Here is a 16018-nt window from a genome sequence, read left to right on the forward strand (position 1 = left end):
AATGTTATTAATTTTTGTAAAAAAAAATGTATGCAAAATATTTCAAATATCAAAACACTGATTTTTTTGTGTGCGTGTTATTCACCCTTTTATATAGCATGAATATTAATTTCTTTGAAGTAATTTACCAATATTTTCTTTGATCTTGAAGTAAATGAGCCCGATCCCTTTGGAGATTTAACAGAATCCGAGGAATATAATGAGGTGAGATTTTTATAATCTACCTCCAGAAACAAAATCATAAATTACTGAATCAAGACGCTCGTGAAAAATCATGATGCTTATGAGTAAAACATGACATGTTTGGTTTTCAGGAAACATCTCCACCTGCTTCCAAATCTCCGCCCGGCCGAAACCTCATCCGTGATTCCGGGAGTTCCATCTCCATCACCACGGAGACGGACCAACCAGGCTTCCTGTTCCCCGTGGTCAGAACGACCCCCATTACAGTCCGCCGGAAAATGACAGAGGAGTCTTCACTATCATGGTCACCTGACCAAAACAAGAGCAGAAATGAGACCAGACGGCCACTGAACAGACTCCTTCCAGAAGACGGCGGCCAGCTTCCTCACAGCAGCATGCTGGTCACAGACGTCTACCACGAGGACAGCACCACAAAAACCACACCAGCTCAGGATCAGGACCAAGAAACCTCAACTTCAAGCAGCACCACTAAACCTGTATTAAACGCAACCGCAGCAGCTAATGCTAGCACTGGATTGGCCATTACAGCGTCTATGAAGATAATTTCTCAGACCACTCAGCCCCTGTTTAATGGTAAGACTGGCTTTTTTGGGGTGTTTGCTCAATCAAAACCTGGCTAAATGCTAACTTGCTTGCAGGGAAATGATAGACACACTGGAAATGACAAGCAGTAGTACTTGGGTAGTTTAGTGATTTAGAGCGTTTCCTAACTTTATTCGTCTGAAGAACTGCTTCATTAACATCATCCTTGTGAAAAAGAAGTACACTTTAGAATACTGAAGTGTTTGAGTGCTTATTACAGAAATAATCTATACATAAGTGTGAACTGAATGTATTGCATGTTAATTGCAGTTAATTTTTTTAATAGTTTAATTTAATTTAAATGCTATTAGAGTGCCTTTTTGACACGTTTAAGTAGGACTTAAATACATCTTTATATGTAATTTCATAATTACTTCATAATCCATAAGTGTACTGCCGAATATAATGACAAGCATTTATGTTAAACTAAATATGTTTATAAATATGTTTTAAAATGTTTAATGTCCAATGAAATATGCATGTATTTTATTAAAATATATTTTGCACATTTGTAATCATGAAATTGCAATTTAGTACATTGAAAATATTTGAACTTTAAACAATACTAAATGGCACACTACAGTTCAAATTATAATTAAATACTTTACATGTGCTTTAGTATGTTAGTTAATGCATCAAAATAAGTGTACTAGTTTAAAGCATGACAAAAGATGATTAAAATATAATGATTTAAAATATACTTAAAAGTAAAACTTTTTAAAAGTGCACTTAAGTGTGTTAAGAAAAAGTAATGAAAGTGTACTTAATTTAAATGCACTTAAATGGCCTTTTATTTAAATCAATTATATAATGTGCAAGTACAAGTTCTTTATAAGATTTGCAGTACACTACAACAGATGCAATTAAGTGCACTTCTTTTTCACAAAGGAAAAACCAGAAACGCATTAACTTTGATATCATTTAGCATTACCAGTATTACAATAATTCACTTTTAAGCTACAAACCATTGATAATGAGGGTATATTTGCAAAAAGTCCCTTTTTTATGGTGGAATTTAACTAAAGAAGCTTAACAAGTATGTATGTAGAATTATCACCTGCAAGCAAATGCTATCTCATATGGGTTACAAAAATGTACAGGTTTAAACTGTCTTTTCGAATCTGCAACTCCTGGTTGGGAATCACTGTTTTAAAGGGACAGTTCACCCAAAAACAAAACTTCTGTCATCATTTACTCACCCTCAAGTTGATCCAAACCTGTATGAGTTTCTTTCTTTTGCCGAACACAAAAGATCATTTGAAGAATGTTGGCAACCAAACAGTTGACGGTAGCCATTGACTTCCATAGTATGGAGAAAAATACTATGGAAGTCAATGGCTACCGTCAAACATTTGGTTACCCACATTCTTGAAAATATCTTATTTTGTGTTCAGCATAAGAAAGAAACTCACACAGGTTATACAGGTCATGCATGATCTATCCCTTTAAACTTTCAGAAACACTCAAGGTAATGGTGGTGCAATTGTTACTGTATTTATGGAATAAAAACTTAATTGCCGTCTTGTGCCACAAATCCTCAAGATTTTAATGCACCTGCTGGACTCTCTCTTCTCGGCTGGTTTGCTCACTCTTCAGATGTCGAAAGCGGCGGTGGTTCTTCTCTTGCTCCTGTGCTTCTTTATCTTGCGCATGGTGATGGCGCCTCCTTGGTGGTGGCTTTAGGTATTGCAAGATAAATGTAGATTAATTTGGCTGGTTTTGATACTTCCAAACGCTTCTTTCCTCCGCCATAAATGGCTCTTTAGCAGAGATTTGAAGTCTTAACTCTCCAGACGTGTTTGTTACAGCCACATCATTCAATAATCAAAGGGTAGCGATGGTTCACGAAGCCTCAGATCTCTATGAATCCTCAGCCACTCTTTTGGAGGAGGGCTCTGCTCAGCTTCCTTCTTCAGGAGAGTTTAGCGGATCGGGGTCCGCGATCTTCCTGGAGGAGCTCGACCGGGAATGGGAGCTCGACCAAACCGGGTCGGCTCTCAAAGACTCCCATCTGAGCTTCAGCGGTAGATCTGAAGATGAAAACCGAGAGGGACTGTCCTCTACTTTCTACTTTGAGAGCGAGCGAGAGGTGGCCACCACCGGAGAGCCAGAGAACCGGGTGTTTCTGTCATGGGTGACCTGGTCAGCTGAGTCTGACTCTGGCTCTGGTCAAGGAGGGTCAGTGAGCTCTCAGAGCGATGATATTCCCATACAGCTCGTAATTCCTCAACTCACTATCCGAGAGTCAGAGGAAGACCAGAACGCAGGTAAAACACGTGACGTCAAAACAACATTTGGAGAGTGAAAAACATGACGACTTGTGTAATTCTTGATCATTTCACTGGGGTTTGATTCACAAAAATGATAATAACACTGCAAAAAGTATTTTCTTAGTAATTTTGACATCTCTAAACATTCTTAAATCAAAATTAATTTATTTGAGAAGCAAAATTATTAGTCTTGTTTTAAGGTTGTAAGTTGTTTTATATTATATATATATATATATATATATATATCTTATAAAAAATAAAGTGAGATTAAATCAGAGTTGTTATTATTAACCAAAACTAACTTTAACTTAAATAACTAAAATATTAACTGAAATAATATTTTTTAAAATATTTGTTTTATTTCAGCTAGTTGTGAAGGCAACATTTCTCATTTTCACTTAGTTTAACTTGATGTACTAAAATATCAATCAATCAATCAATAAATAAATAAAATTAAAATTAAATAAAAATGAATAAAATCTATATATAGGCATATTAAAAAACAAATAAAAATGAATAAAAAAAAATTACTAAAACTTTAAAAGTTCAAGTAAAAATAGAAAATACAAAAATGTGACCACGGACCACAAAATCAGTCGAGATTTATACATAATCTGAAAGCTGAAGGGGGTCTGAATACTTTCCGTACCCACTGTATATATATTCCAACTTAATTCATAGGAAGACTAATTTTATTTCTCTTAGCCCATTGGCAGATATTTGTCATTGATTTGTTATTCTAGTATAAACTTGGTTTTGATGGGTTTTTTTTTTCCAGAAAACAATACTTTATATCTTAAGTCATTTTTGCTTCTCAAGTAAATATGTTTTGATTGAAGAATATTTAGATATTTTACTGAAAAACAAGACAAAAATACTTGTTTTGAAAATGCAGTGCACAGATTTGCAAAATGATTTAAGATTAGAAAATATTGCAGTCAGTGTGGGTTTTTATTGAGGTGAAGCACATTAAATGCTTTTACGCCTCTTGATGAGCTAGCAGTTGGATTCTTTGTGTTTTTGAGATCATTGATTAATGGATGGGTTAAGGACAGTTTTGCTCCTGTTTCCCTGATCAGAGGCGAGTAACAGCAGTCCGGAGTCTCGTGTCGGGATGGTGGGAGGCACAGAGAAGGAGAAGAGGACGGTTGTTCCTCTGGCTGTGGTTTCCACTCTCACTGTCCTGTGTCTGCTGGTGCTGGTGGGGATTCTCATCTACTGGAGGTATAAGATCTTCACACACACACCAGTATGTCAGTGTTTGCTTTCAGATTATACGTGCATGGACATGCTTTCCCGAGTTTTCAGGAGAACATGTCCAGGTCACATTTAACCCAAAATTAAAAGAAAATAAATAATGTCAAGAAATGTTTTGGAGCATTTGATGACAATCAGGCACATTCCCCACAATTCTCACTGCTGTGTGTGTGCTTTTTATTTGTGAGTTGTTCTTTTTTTTTGGTCCCTTTATTTGGATTAAATTCTCTCTCATTTTTTACTCTCATAATGTAAAAAGCATATATTTTAATGTTCTATCTTTATCTTACAGAAGGTGCTCTCAAACGGCACAGTTTTATGTAGAGGACAACATTTCAGGCCGAGCCATATCGGCCCCATCAACACCTCTTCTTCTGCCTACCGGTAACAAAAGCTACTCAGATCAAAAATCCATCCATCCGTCCATCCGTCTGTCCGTCCCCTTGCCATTTTTGTTTGTTTTAATATCAGTTTTAATTATTTGTTTATTTATTTGTTTGTCTATTTTCATGTCTTGACATTCATTCGTTCATTCATTCATTTTATGCCTTGTCATTTATTTATTTTTTTTTATTTTTTTATATATTATGGCATTACATTTATTTATTTATTGTATTTATTTATTTCATGTCTTATTATCTATTTATTATTTATGTTTCTAAATCTTTTTTTTCTATTTGTCAGCAGAGGATAATGAAGCTCTCCCCGTAAAGGAATTCGTAAAACACGTTGCTGATCTTCACACGAATCACACATTCTCCAAAGAATTTGAGGTACTTGTGATTTTTATCACTTCTTACTCAGTTTTTTGACATTTCTTGATACGTAAACTTAAAGGTGGGGTAAGCGATTTTTCAAAAAACCCTTTAGAAAACTGATTCGGGCTGAATAGCAAAACAAACTTGTAGCCAATCAGCAGTAAGGGGCGTGTCTACACATGATGTGGAGGAGAGAGCGTTCAGTGCACAGGACGGACATTAGCCGAGCCGAGCGACAGAAAGATAGAGATGGTGGATAAAAAACAAAAGAGGAAAACGTCTGCGGAACAAAAGAAGGTTTACGGCAATAAGTAGGACCCATGTAAATATCGGATCAGGTTTCCAGCGCTGGAGAGAACTCAAGGAGCGGAAGGCCTGCAAGTGGACGCCGAGGTTGCTTTGTTTCTTCTTGATAGGTGAGTAACACCAGGTCTGCGCCTCAACAGCTAAAGTCTGTCTAGTACACTGGACGCGACAAAGCGACCGTTGAAAATCATTTGAAATTTGTGTCAATACGTCATTAATAGAACGCAGCAGCAGTTTTCTGTCGGGGATTTGTCGTGTTGTGCCACGCCGCATCCAGTGTAGACCATAGATATGTATATATATCTATGGTGTAGACCGCATCACTGATTATAATGAGTTCTATAGTATTTTGTTGCGCCGCGCCACTCGCGTCCGGTGTAGACATGGTGTAACATTGGTTTTGCTTTGTTTCACAGAACTAATCGTTGCCTGGGTTGCGTACGTATGTGTGGGGCGGAGCTATCAAAATAGGGGCGAGACCCTTTTGGGGTAGGGGCGTGTTTGTTTTGGTGATTTCATATGTCAACATTGGCTACCAGAAATCGCTTACCCCACCTTTAAACATTGTACCTTATTATGCAATAAAAACATATCAAATAGTGCATTAATGTCATAAATTCATGATTATGAGTGCAACAGGGCAGCATGTAAAGGGTGATGTACAGGCGTCTGCATGGACACCCACACAGAGTCTAAACCCATCTGTAGCATGAACACACATGCAAACGTGCCTCATGTATCTGCACTGGCGCCTCTCTTGTTTGTCCCGGACTTTCATTGTGCTTTTTCTGCATTCTCACCCCCTCCCTTATTAGATCTTGAAAGAGTCTTACGAGGTAAGACACATATCCCTTTGTTTCAGTGTTTCTTGTTACTTGTTTATTTGCATTGTTGTTATTCTTCTGTTCATTGTATTGATGTGTCAGTGTTGCTCTTTGCATGGTTAGTTTGCATGAAAAAGTGTAACAGTTTGGTAATGGTTATGATTTGAGTTATGATTTTGTCAGTGACGTGATGAAACGTTTCTTCTAGGAGATTCAGGGCTGTACGGCGGACATCGGCATCACTGCGGACAGCTCCAACCATCCAGACAATAAGAGCAAGAACAGATACATTAACATCCTGGCCTGTATGAGATGTTATATCACTCATCCATAACAATATAAGAGGTGTACATGCATTTATAAATAAAAAACACGACTAATACGTTTTTTTGTACTCTCAGATGATCACAGTAGAGTTAAACTCTCGCAAAACTCTGACAAAGATGGAAAGACAGGGGACTACATTAATGCCAACTATGTGGATGTAAGTGTAAATTTTACACTAAATTTTAAATGCTGTAATGATAAAACATAATTGTTTTTGCAACATGCCTGATGGCCAATATACTGTATATATACTACCATTCAAACGTTTGAGGTCGGTAAGTATTTAATGTTTTTTTTAAGCATCTTCTGCTCACCAAAGTACAGTAAAATCATTAAAATTGTGAAAAATTATTACAATTCAAAATAAGTTTTCTATTTGAATATGTAGTAAAATATAATTGATTCCTGTGATGTAAAGCTGAATTTTCAGAATCATTACTTCAGTCTTCAGTGTCACATGATCCTTCAGAAATCATTCTAATATGCTTATTTGCTGCTCAAGAAACATTTCTTATTATTGTTGAAAACAGTTGTGCTACTTCATATTTATATGCATGGAAGGTTCAAGAGAACAGCATTTCTATGAAACAGAAATCTTTAGTAACATTATAAATGATTGCGTTTAATGCATCCTTGCTGAAAAAAAGTTTTCAATTCTTACTGATCCCAAATTTTTTAACAGTAGTGTACTTTTAGAAAAATGGACACAATTATCAGCCGATGCAGTCTCACAATTGCCAGATGTTTGCTTTATTAATTGGTTTGCATTAGTGTTGGTAGAAATGATCATGGTCTGATTGTAATGATTATCTTTAGGGCTACAATCAGCCAAAAGCATATATAGCCGCCCAGGGTCCGCTGAAGGGCAGTCTGGAAGACTTCTGGACGATGATATGGGAGCAGAACGTGGGTGTGATTGTCATGATCACTAACCTGGTGGAAAAGGGCCGGGTAATGCTTTTATCACTCTTAGATTAGATCATTTGGTTACACTCTTAAAAATAAACATTTCAAAAGGGGGTTTTCAAAGCAATGCGACTGAAGAACCATTTTTGATTCCCCAAAGAACCTTTCAGTGAACAGTTCTCAAAAGAACCATTTTTTTTTCTTAGTGTGAAGAACATTTTAAAAGCCTAAAGAACCTTTTTCTACTATATAGAAAGTTCCATGGATGGTAAAGGTTCTTCGTAGAACCATCAATGCCAATAAAGAACCCTTATTTTTAAGAGTGTAATGAAATGCATGCAAAATGTGATATAAAACAACAAAAAAAGTGGTCAGATGAGATTCCTAATTATATGTACATGGTGTGTGTGTGTCAAACAGAGAAAATGTGATCAGTATTGGCCCTTGGAGAATCAGGAGGACTATGGATGCTTCCTAGTCACGCTGAAGAGCACCAAAATTCTTGCCTACTACACGCAGAGGACGTTCATCTTGAGGAACGTTAACGTCAAGAAGGTCAGTAACTAGGCCTATGCCACAAACCCTTGAGGATATTCCCAGCTAATAAAGAACGTTCTCAGAAGGTTCTGGCAAGTTATGAACAAATGTTCTTCTAGTATCGTTAATAGAGTTATCTGCTCTTTACTTATATTCCAAAAACATTAGCGCAAAAAAAGTTATTTATACATAGTTTATATAATGTTTTATTTCTGAAATGATTTAGTTGGATGTGTTCATCTAACGTTTTTTAAATATTTCTATTGTTGCAGAATGTTCAGAGAACCTTCAAAAGTAACGTTATAAAATGGAATGTTCCTTTAATGTTGCTAAGCAAAACAAAGTTTTTAAAACATTTTAAAAACTGGACATTTTGAATGTTCAGAGAACATTCAGAAATAATGCTTTAATGACTTAATGAAAATGTTAGAAAAATGTTCTTTAGAACATATTTTTTTGTTAGTTGGGTTGTCTGTTTTCAACACTTTTCACTGTCTTTTCTCCCGTCAGGGCTCACAGAAGGGCCGCAGTCAGGAGAGGACGGTGCTTCACTTCCATTACACTCAGTGGCCCGACATGGGCGTCCCAGAATACACTCTGCCCCTGCTGTCGTTTGTGCGGGCGTCCACGCAGGCCAGGACGAATGATATGGGGCCTGTGGTGGTGCACTGCAGGTAGACATCAGTATAAAGTTATAAAGCATAAAGTAATTATGGTGAAGTCATTATGGTCATCGACTTGACTGCACTGACTCTATTGGAAGAGAACAAAACCTGAACTAAACTGAGCTGGATAATGACAACATTTTCTTGTCATACTGACTTCTGTCAATAATTAGTTTCATAACTGATGAACATTGACACTGCTGAAGCTTGTTTCTAAGTAAGAATTGCGAGATGTAAACTCAGAATTCTGAGAAAAAAGTGAGAATTGCGAGATGTAAACTCAGAATTCCAAGAATAATATAAACTCAGAATTCCAAGAAAACAGTAAGAATTGTGAGATGGAAACTCAAAATTCCAAGAAAGAAGTACGAATTGTGAGATGGAAACTCAGAATTCCAAGAAAAAAGTACGAATTGCGAGATGGAAGCTCAGAATTCCAAGAAAACAGTAAGAATTGCAAGATATAAACTCAGAATTCCAAGAAAACAGTAAGAATTGCAAGATATAAACTCAGAATTCCGAATTGCAAGATGTAAATTTAAGTTATTTAACTAATTTTAATCAACACTGAATCAAACGGAGTTGAAAAAGGACACTATTCTCCTTTTAGAGCTGTTTTACTGCTGAAATAGTATTAAATACAGCGCCATATAAATAAAGGTCACTTGACTTGAAGTAAGAATTTATAATGGCGACATACATCAAGATGTCATTTTAACATGTTTGAATGTGTGATTTTTAGTGCCGGCGTGGGAAGAACAGGAACCTACATTGTGATCGACAGCATGCTGAAGCAGATAAAGGAGGAAAGTACAGTGAACATCATGGGATTCCTCAAACACATTCGGACCCAGAGGAACTATCTGGTGCAGACTGAGGTTTGCCAACATATATTATTTCAAAACATGCCTTCGGTTGTCACGTCACACGCAACATAAAACATCCATCATATTTGTGTGTGAGCAGGAGCAGTACGTCTTCATCCATGATGCTCTAGTGGAGGCCATCAGGAGTAAAGAGACTCTGGTCTCATCCAGTCACATTCACAAATATGTGTCTGATCTCCTCACACCAGGACCTACAGGAAAGACCCGCCTGGAGAAACAGTTTAAGGTGAGACCTTTGTTTTTGTGATTCCACCTTAATCATTATTACGCTGAGCAATTCATTGATCTTTCCTTTTGTTCCTGTAGCTGGTCAGTCAGAGCTGTGCGAAACAGAGCGATTACACAGTGGCTTTGAATGAGTGCAACGCATCTAAAAACAGGACGTCTTCTCTTATGCCTGGTGAGTGTGCAATATAAATTGTATAATATTTATTTATCATACATATATCATATAATATCTATTTATATATAACTATATTGTATACAAAGAGAAATGGTAACCTTTTGCTTTGAATAAAAGCATCCGCCAAAAGCATAAAAATATAAAATGTAACTTGTTTTTATCAATAATTTTAAATATTAAAAATAAATGAACTATTTATTATAAATCTTTATATTATTTATTAATTTATCATGTATTTATATACATATATAAATATATACTTTATATAATTATATTATTTGTTTATTTATTTAAAATATAATTGATTGATGTTATTTTTGTTATTCATTATAAATATTGATATTATTTATTAATATAATTATTTATATACATACACAAATGTATAAAAATGAAAGGGCAACCTGTTTGTTTGTTTATTTATAATATTATTTATTATAAATATATACAGTAATATATATTTTATATTAATAATATTTTATATAATATTATACATTTATATAGTATTACATAAATACATAAATAGATTAATATAATATAGAAACTCAAAAGGCAACCTGCTTTTTACAAAAATTAATGCATTTATTTGTATGTAAATTTATTTTGAGTGCAACGCATCTAAAAACAGGACGTCTTCTCTTATGCCTGGTGAGTGTGCAATATAAATTGTATAATATTTATTTATCATACATATATCATATAATATCTATTTATATATAACTATATTGTATACAAAGAGAAATGGTAACCTTTTGCTTTGAATAAAAGCATCCGCCAAAAGCATAAAAATATAAAATGTAACTTGTTTTTATCAATAATTTTAAATATTAAAAATAAATGAACTATTTATTATAAATCTTTATATTATTTATTCATTTATCATGTATTTATATACATATATAAATATATACTTTATATAATTATATTATTTGTTTATTTATTTAAAATATAATTGATTGATGTTATTTTTGTTATTCATTATAAATATTGATATTATTTATTAATATAATTATTTATATACATACACAAATGTATAAAAATGAAAGGGCAACCTGTTTGTTTGTTTATTTATAATATTATTTATTATAAATATATACAGTAATATATATTTTATATTAATAATATTTTATATAATATTATACATTTATATAGTATTACATAAATACATAAATAGATTAATATAATATAGAAACTCAAAAGGCAACCTGCTTTTTACAAAAATTAATGCATTTATTTGTATGTAAATTTATTTGTTATTTACTTATGTATTTATTTTATATAGATATTTATATATAAATATTCAGTATTATTTATTAATATGCCACATTTATTTATATACATACATATATAAAAAGAGAAAGGGTAACTGTTTTAAAATAATCATATTCAGTTATATTTAAATGTTTATAAATATTCAATATTTATTATATCTATTTGTATTATTTTTTTAAATATCATATTTATTCATATACATACATAAATGCAATATATAAGATGCTTTCCTGGTTCCTTCCAAAAATTATATTCAGATTATGATCAGAATATATTCAAGATCTTTAGTTTTGTGAACCGTAATGGCTGATTTTCATCCTCACATGTGCTCCATCTGCGCTTCAGTGGAGAGGTCAAGGGTCAGTCTGTCTACAGGACCTGGAGAATCATCAGACTACATCAATGCCTCTTATTTAATGGTGAGACACTTGTTCTCATGCTCCTGTTTAGATTCTTAAGTAATATGGTGTGATTCAACGAGTCTGTGCCGTTTACAGGGCTACCATCAGAGCCGTGAGTTCATCGTTACCCAGAATCCTCTGCCAAACACCACACAGGACTTCTGGAGGATGATCTGGGATCACAACGCACAGATCATAGTTTCTCTGCCAGATACACAGAGCACGGTGAGTCTCTCACACACACACACACTTACACTTCTGCACACATCCGTATGTAATAACTGAGGCCTGTTGTTTCTGACCGTCACAGAGCAGAGAAGGAGAGTGTGTGTACTGGCCCACTAAAGATCAGCCAATCAGCTGCGAGACTTTCACTGTGACCTTCAGGGGTGAGGACAAACTGTGCCTGTCCAATGAGGAGTCACTCGTGGTACAGGACTTTATTTTGGAGGCCCTGAAGGTGAATAAAACTTATTTCATTTATGAAGCCAGAAGTCAGTATTTGCAGCTGCTCAGGGTGAACCTCACAAAACCTGATATATATATATATATTGCATAAAAATGAATTTATTGACATATTTTAGTGTCATTTGATTTTTTTTTTCATTGTGATATTTTCATTGTGATGTTATTTTTATGATAATTAAACATATTTTACAACTCAATACAGGAAAATAAATAAATGGCAGTAGTTGTTGTGCTGCCTTTATTTTAAATAAAAATATTTTAGTACAGTAGTTTTTACTATAGTACAGCAATGAGAATCTAATGAAAAGAATGATTGAAAATAGAAGAAAGAACTTAAGTAAAACATATGGACATATTACAGTACAAATGACCATTTATAATATTCTAAAAGATTAATTTATACAATTATTTATATAATTATTGTTTACAATATTTTTAATTTATAATATTATAAAAGTATATTTAAATCATAATATTATTGTATAATGTAATTTAATATGTAAATATAAAATAATAAATTTGACATTTATTACATTTACAAGTAAATGTAAAAACTGACTAAATTGTAGGTAGTATTTGCACTGCCTTTATTTTAAATAGAAATGTTTAATTACTGTAAATTTGACTATATTACAATATCGAAATGCTAATGAGAATCACTTAAAAAAATTAAAGAAAATACTTAAGTAAAACATCTGGACACATAACAGCAATGACAATTTATAATATTGTAAAATATTAATTTACAATATTATTTATAATTATTATTAAACTATTCTTTATAATATTATAAAGTCATAATAATTAGTATTATTTAAATATTATTGTGTAATGTATAATGTAATTTAATATGTAAATTAAATGTAAAATAATAATTTAAAAAAACTTGTTAGTGACACTAAGATAGGCTTTCAATTTTTAATGCGAAAGTATACAGTATAGTTTTGTTGTTTTTGTGTCATTCACACACACACACAAAAAAAAAGCATTTAAGATTCTCACATTTAACATTTCTGAAAGTTGTCTTTGTACTGGACATTGCATTTCAAACTGAAGCATTTAAGTCTGTGGAGCAACAGAAACGTGGCTGTATTTGACAGGACGACTATGTGCTGGAGGTACGGCAGTACCAGAGCCCTCGCTGGCCGAACCCTGACAGTCCCATCAGCAACTGCTTTGAGCTCATCAACATGATCAGAGAAGAGAGCTCGCGTCGAGAGGGACCCGCCATCATCCATGATGGGTAGAGTCTCATAGCATTGATCTATCAGTGACTGCTATAGAGGAGTGTGTCACTCCTCACTGTGTCTGTGCAGGTCTGGAGGGACGAGTGCTGCTTTACTCTGTTCACTGACCACCCTGGTTAACCAGCTGGAGGAGGAGAACAGTGTGGACGTCTTTCAGACCGCCAGAATGATCAACCTCATGAGACCGGGCATCTTTAATGATATTGTAAGATGACTGAAATATTAGTATAGTCTGTTAAAGATATGAATTATAAAATGTGCATGGTTAAAGGAATAGTCCACTCACAAATGAAAATGTGCTTAAAATGTCCTCCCCTCAGGCCATCCAAGATGTAGATGAGTTTGTTTCTTCATCAGATTTGGAGAAATGTAGCATTCCATCACTTGCTCAGCAATGGATGCTCTGCAGTGAATGGGTGCCGTCAGAATGAGAGGCCAAATAGCTGATAAAAACATCACAATAATCCACACCACTCCAGTCCACCAAATAACGTCTTGTGAAATGAAAAGCTGCGTGTTTGTAAGAAACAAATCCATCAGTGAGATGTTTTTAACATCAAACCGTTGCTTCTGGTTAAAATACGAGTCCTCTATCCATAATATTGCTTTCTCCATTGAAAAAGTCGACTCAACTGAATCAGGAGAGAAATCTGCACAGATCAAGCACTGTTTACAAGCAAAAACAGTTCTAAAGAAATATATTTTGATCTGAGAGGACAACAGGGGATGGACTTTTTCACTGAAGGAACTGTCATTATGGATTATGGACTCATATTTTAAGCTGGAGCAATGGTTTGTAGTTAAAAACAACTTGATGGATTTGTTTCTTACAAACATGCATTTTTTGGCTTCACAAGATGTTAACTGATGGACTGGAGTGGTGTGGATTATTGTGATGTTTTTATCAGCTGTTTGGACTCTCATTCTGACGGCACCCATTCACTGCAGAGGATCCATTGGTGAGCAAGTGATGGAATGCTACATTTCTCCAAATCTGATGAAGAAACCAACTCATCTACATCTCGGATGAAATGGCCTGAGGGTGAGTAAATGTTGAATAAATTTTCATTTTGAGTGAACTTTTCCTTTAACATCTTCCTGCAGGATCAGTATCAGTTTCTCTACAAAGCGATCCTGAGTTTGGTGAGCACCAAGGAGGACGAGAGAGCTCTTCACTACTCGGAAAACAACGGCACGGTTCCCGCCAGCCCATCAGAAAGCCTGGAGTCTCTCATGTAGCTATACAGAGCACTGTCACACTTCACCCAACGAAACGTACATTGAATCAAGAGAAAGTCGTTTTTGAAGCCCTCCCAAAGTCTCTACACGGACTACGTGGGTACAGGATATACTGTCATTTGGTCTTTTATTGTGCCTTTTTGTTACCTTTGTACTTTAAAAAAGCTTTGATATAATATTATTGTTGTAACTAATGCCAAAATTTCTACTCTTTGGAAAAGCAGTGACTGCTGTATTGCTGGTGATGTCTTAGGTTTAGTCAGACATAACTGTTGAAGAAATATTTATTTAAGTAGCAGGGGAATATGATTTCATACGGTATCTATTTTGGGGGTAAAAAATCTTAGATATAAAAGCGTTCTTAAAAGTAGCCTCATAGTACAGAAGAGAGAGGTGTGATTCTAATATATAAAACCATCGGCCACACCAACAGACCAAAATACATTTATATGACTAGCGCTTCTTTTTTTACTGTGTTTGTTATTGTAGCAATTGAATATTTCATTTCTAATTGTAGAAATTCGAGATTTAAAAAAAAAAAATTAATTTAGTTGATATGTTGTAACAGACATTTTCATACAATTCTAATTTGTAATAATTAGAACTCTTACTGCATCCTTCTAGATTTAAATCAGCAGTGAATCTCTGCGCCGTTTCATAACCACCATTCAGTTATTTATCTCCATATTTATCAACTTTTATTTAAATTGTCTAATCATTTAGGCCTTTTGTCAAGCATTAACACAGGATGTACTTGGATACAAGAAAGAAAGCACAATAAAAATAAACAAAACAGGATTTTACACGCACATCATTTCTTCTAATGTTGGTCATTTCTTAACATTGTACTTTCTTCCACTGAGGTTCTAAACTGCTTAACCACAAAATGTACGTGAGTGAATTAAAAAATAATAATAATTGTCTAGTTCTTATAAAAGTGATATTGAGAGACTACATATAGAAACACGTCAAACCAAAAGCATAAAAATGTAAAAACATGAGTATTTTGATCTGTTTTTTTCTGCCTTTTTATGGTACTGATTTAAAAATTGAATATTTTAGTTACATTTTTAAGTGTTTCATAATTCTTGTGTATTATACATTAGATTTAAAGGGGTCATATGATGTTGCTAAAAAGACCATTATTTTGTATTTGGTGTAATGAAACGTTTTTGCGGTTTAAGGTTAAAAAAACATTATTTTCCACATACTGTACATTATTGTTTCTCCTCTATGCCCCGCCTTCTTGAAACGCGGCGATTTTTACAAAACTCATCGGTCTGAAAAGCAAGGTGTGCTGTGATTGGCCAGCTATCCAGTGCATTATGATTGGCCGAATACATCAAGCGTGTGACGGAAATGTTACGCCCCTACCATACTGTGATGTTGGGGCGTATTAGAACGAGCCGTTTTAGGTAGATGTGGCTGACGCTTAACTTTTATAAAGAATATCTCTTTGGATTTGAGA

At 34.3% G+C, this 16018-nt stretch overlaps 1 protein-coding gene across 2 annotated transcripts in view; it reads left to right on the plus strand.

Annotated features, from left to right (window-relative positions):
* The window catches only part of ptprz1b (protein tyrosine phosphatase receptor type Z1b), a 46311-nt gene extending 30955 nt beyond the window's left edge, over window positions 1-15356 (plus strand). Inside the window, exons 11-31 of one of the 2 annotated variants that reach the window (XM_016447662.1) lie at window positions 152-204; window positions 315-777; window positions 2595-3053; window positions 4136-4280; window positions 4606-4697; window positions 4998-5086; window positions 6193-6213; window positions 6410-6506; window positions 6603-6685; window positions 7345-7479; window positions 7855-7989; window positions 8482-8645; window positions 9379-9514; window positions 9603-9749; window positions 9830-9923; window positions 11541-11614; window positions 11693-11821; window positions 11907-12056; window positions 13165-13307; window positions 13381-13516; window positions 14416-15356. In XM_016447662.1, the coding sequence (XP_016303148.1) occupies window positions 152-204; window positions 315-777; window positions 2595-3053; window positions 4136-4280; window positions 4606-4697; window positions 4998-5086; window positions 6193-6213; window positions 6410-6506; window positions 6603-6685; window positions 7345-7479; window positions 7855-7989; window positions 8482-8645; window positions 9379-9514; window positions 9603-9749; window positions 9830-9923; window positions 11541-11614; window positions 11693-11821; window positions 11907-12056; window positions 13165-13307; window positions 13381-13516; window positions 14416-14550 (3080 nt within the window). In that variant the 3' untranslated portion in view covers window positions 14551-15356. The remainder of the gene's footprint in view (window positions 1-151; window positions 205-314; window positions 778-2594; window positions 3054-4135; window positions 4281-4605; window positions 4698-4997; window positions 5087-6192; window positions 6214-6409; window positions 6507-6602; window positions 6686-7344; window positions 7480-7854; window positions 7990-8481; window positions 8646-9378; window positions 9515-9602; window positions 9750-9829; window positions 9924-11540; window positions 11615-11692; window positions 11822-11906; window positions 12057-13164; window positions 13308-13380; window positions 13517-14415) is intronic. The other variant, XM_016447663.1, reaches the window with a different exon arrangement.
* Window positions 15357-16018: the final 662 nt, after the last annotated feature.

The sequence above is a fragment of the Sinocyclocheilus anshuiensis genome, unplaced genomic scaffold (assembly GCF_001515605.1).
Source record: "Sinocyclocheilus anshuiensis isolate Anshui unplaced genomic scaffold, SAMN03320099.WGS_v1.1 scaffold283, whole genome shotgun sequence".
NCBI classification, from domain to species: Eukaryota; Metazoa; Chordata; class Actinopteri; order Cypriniformes; family Cyprinidae; genus Sinocyclocheilus; species Sinocyclocheilus anshuiensis.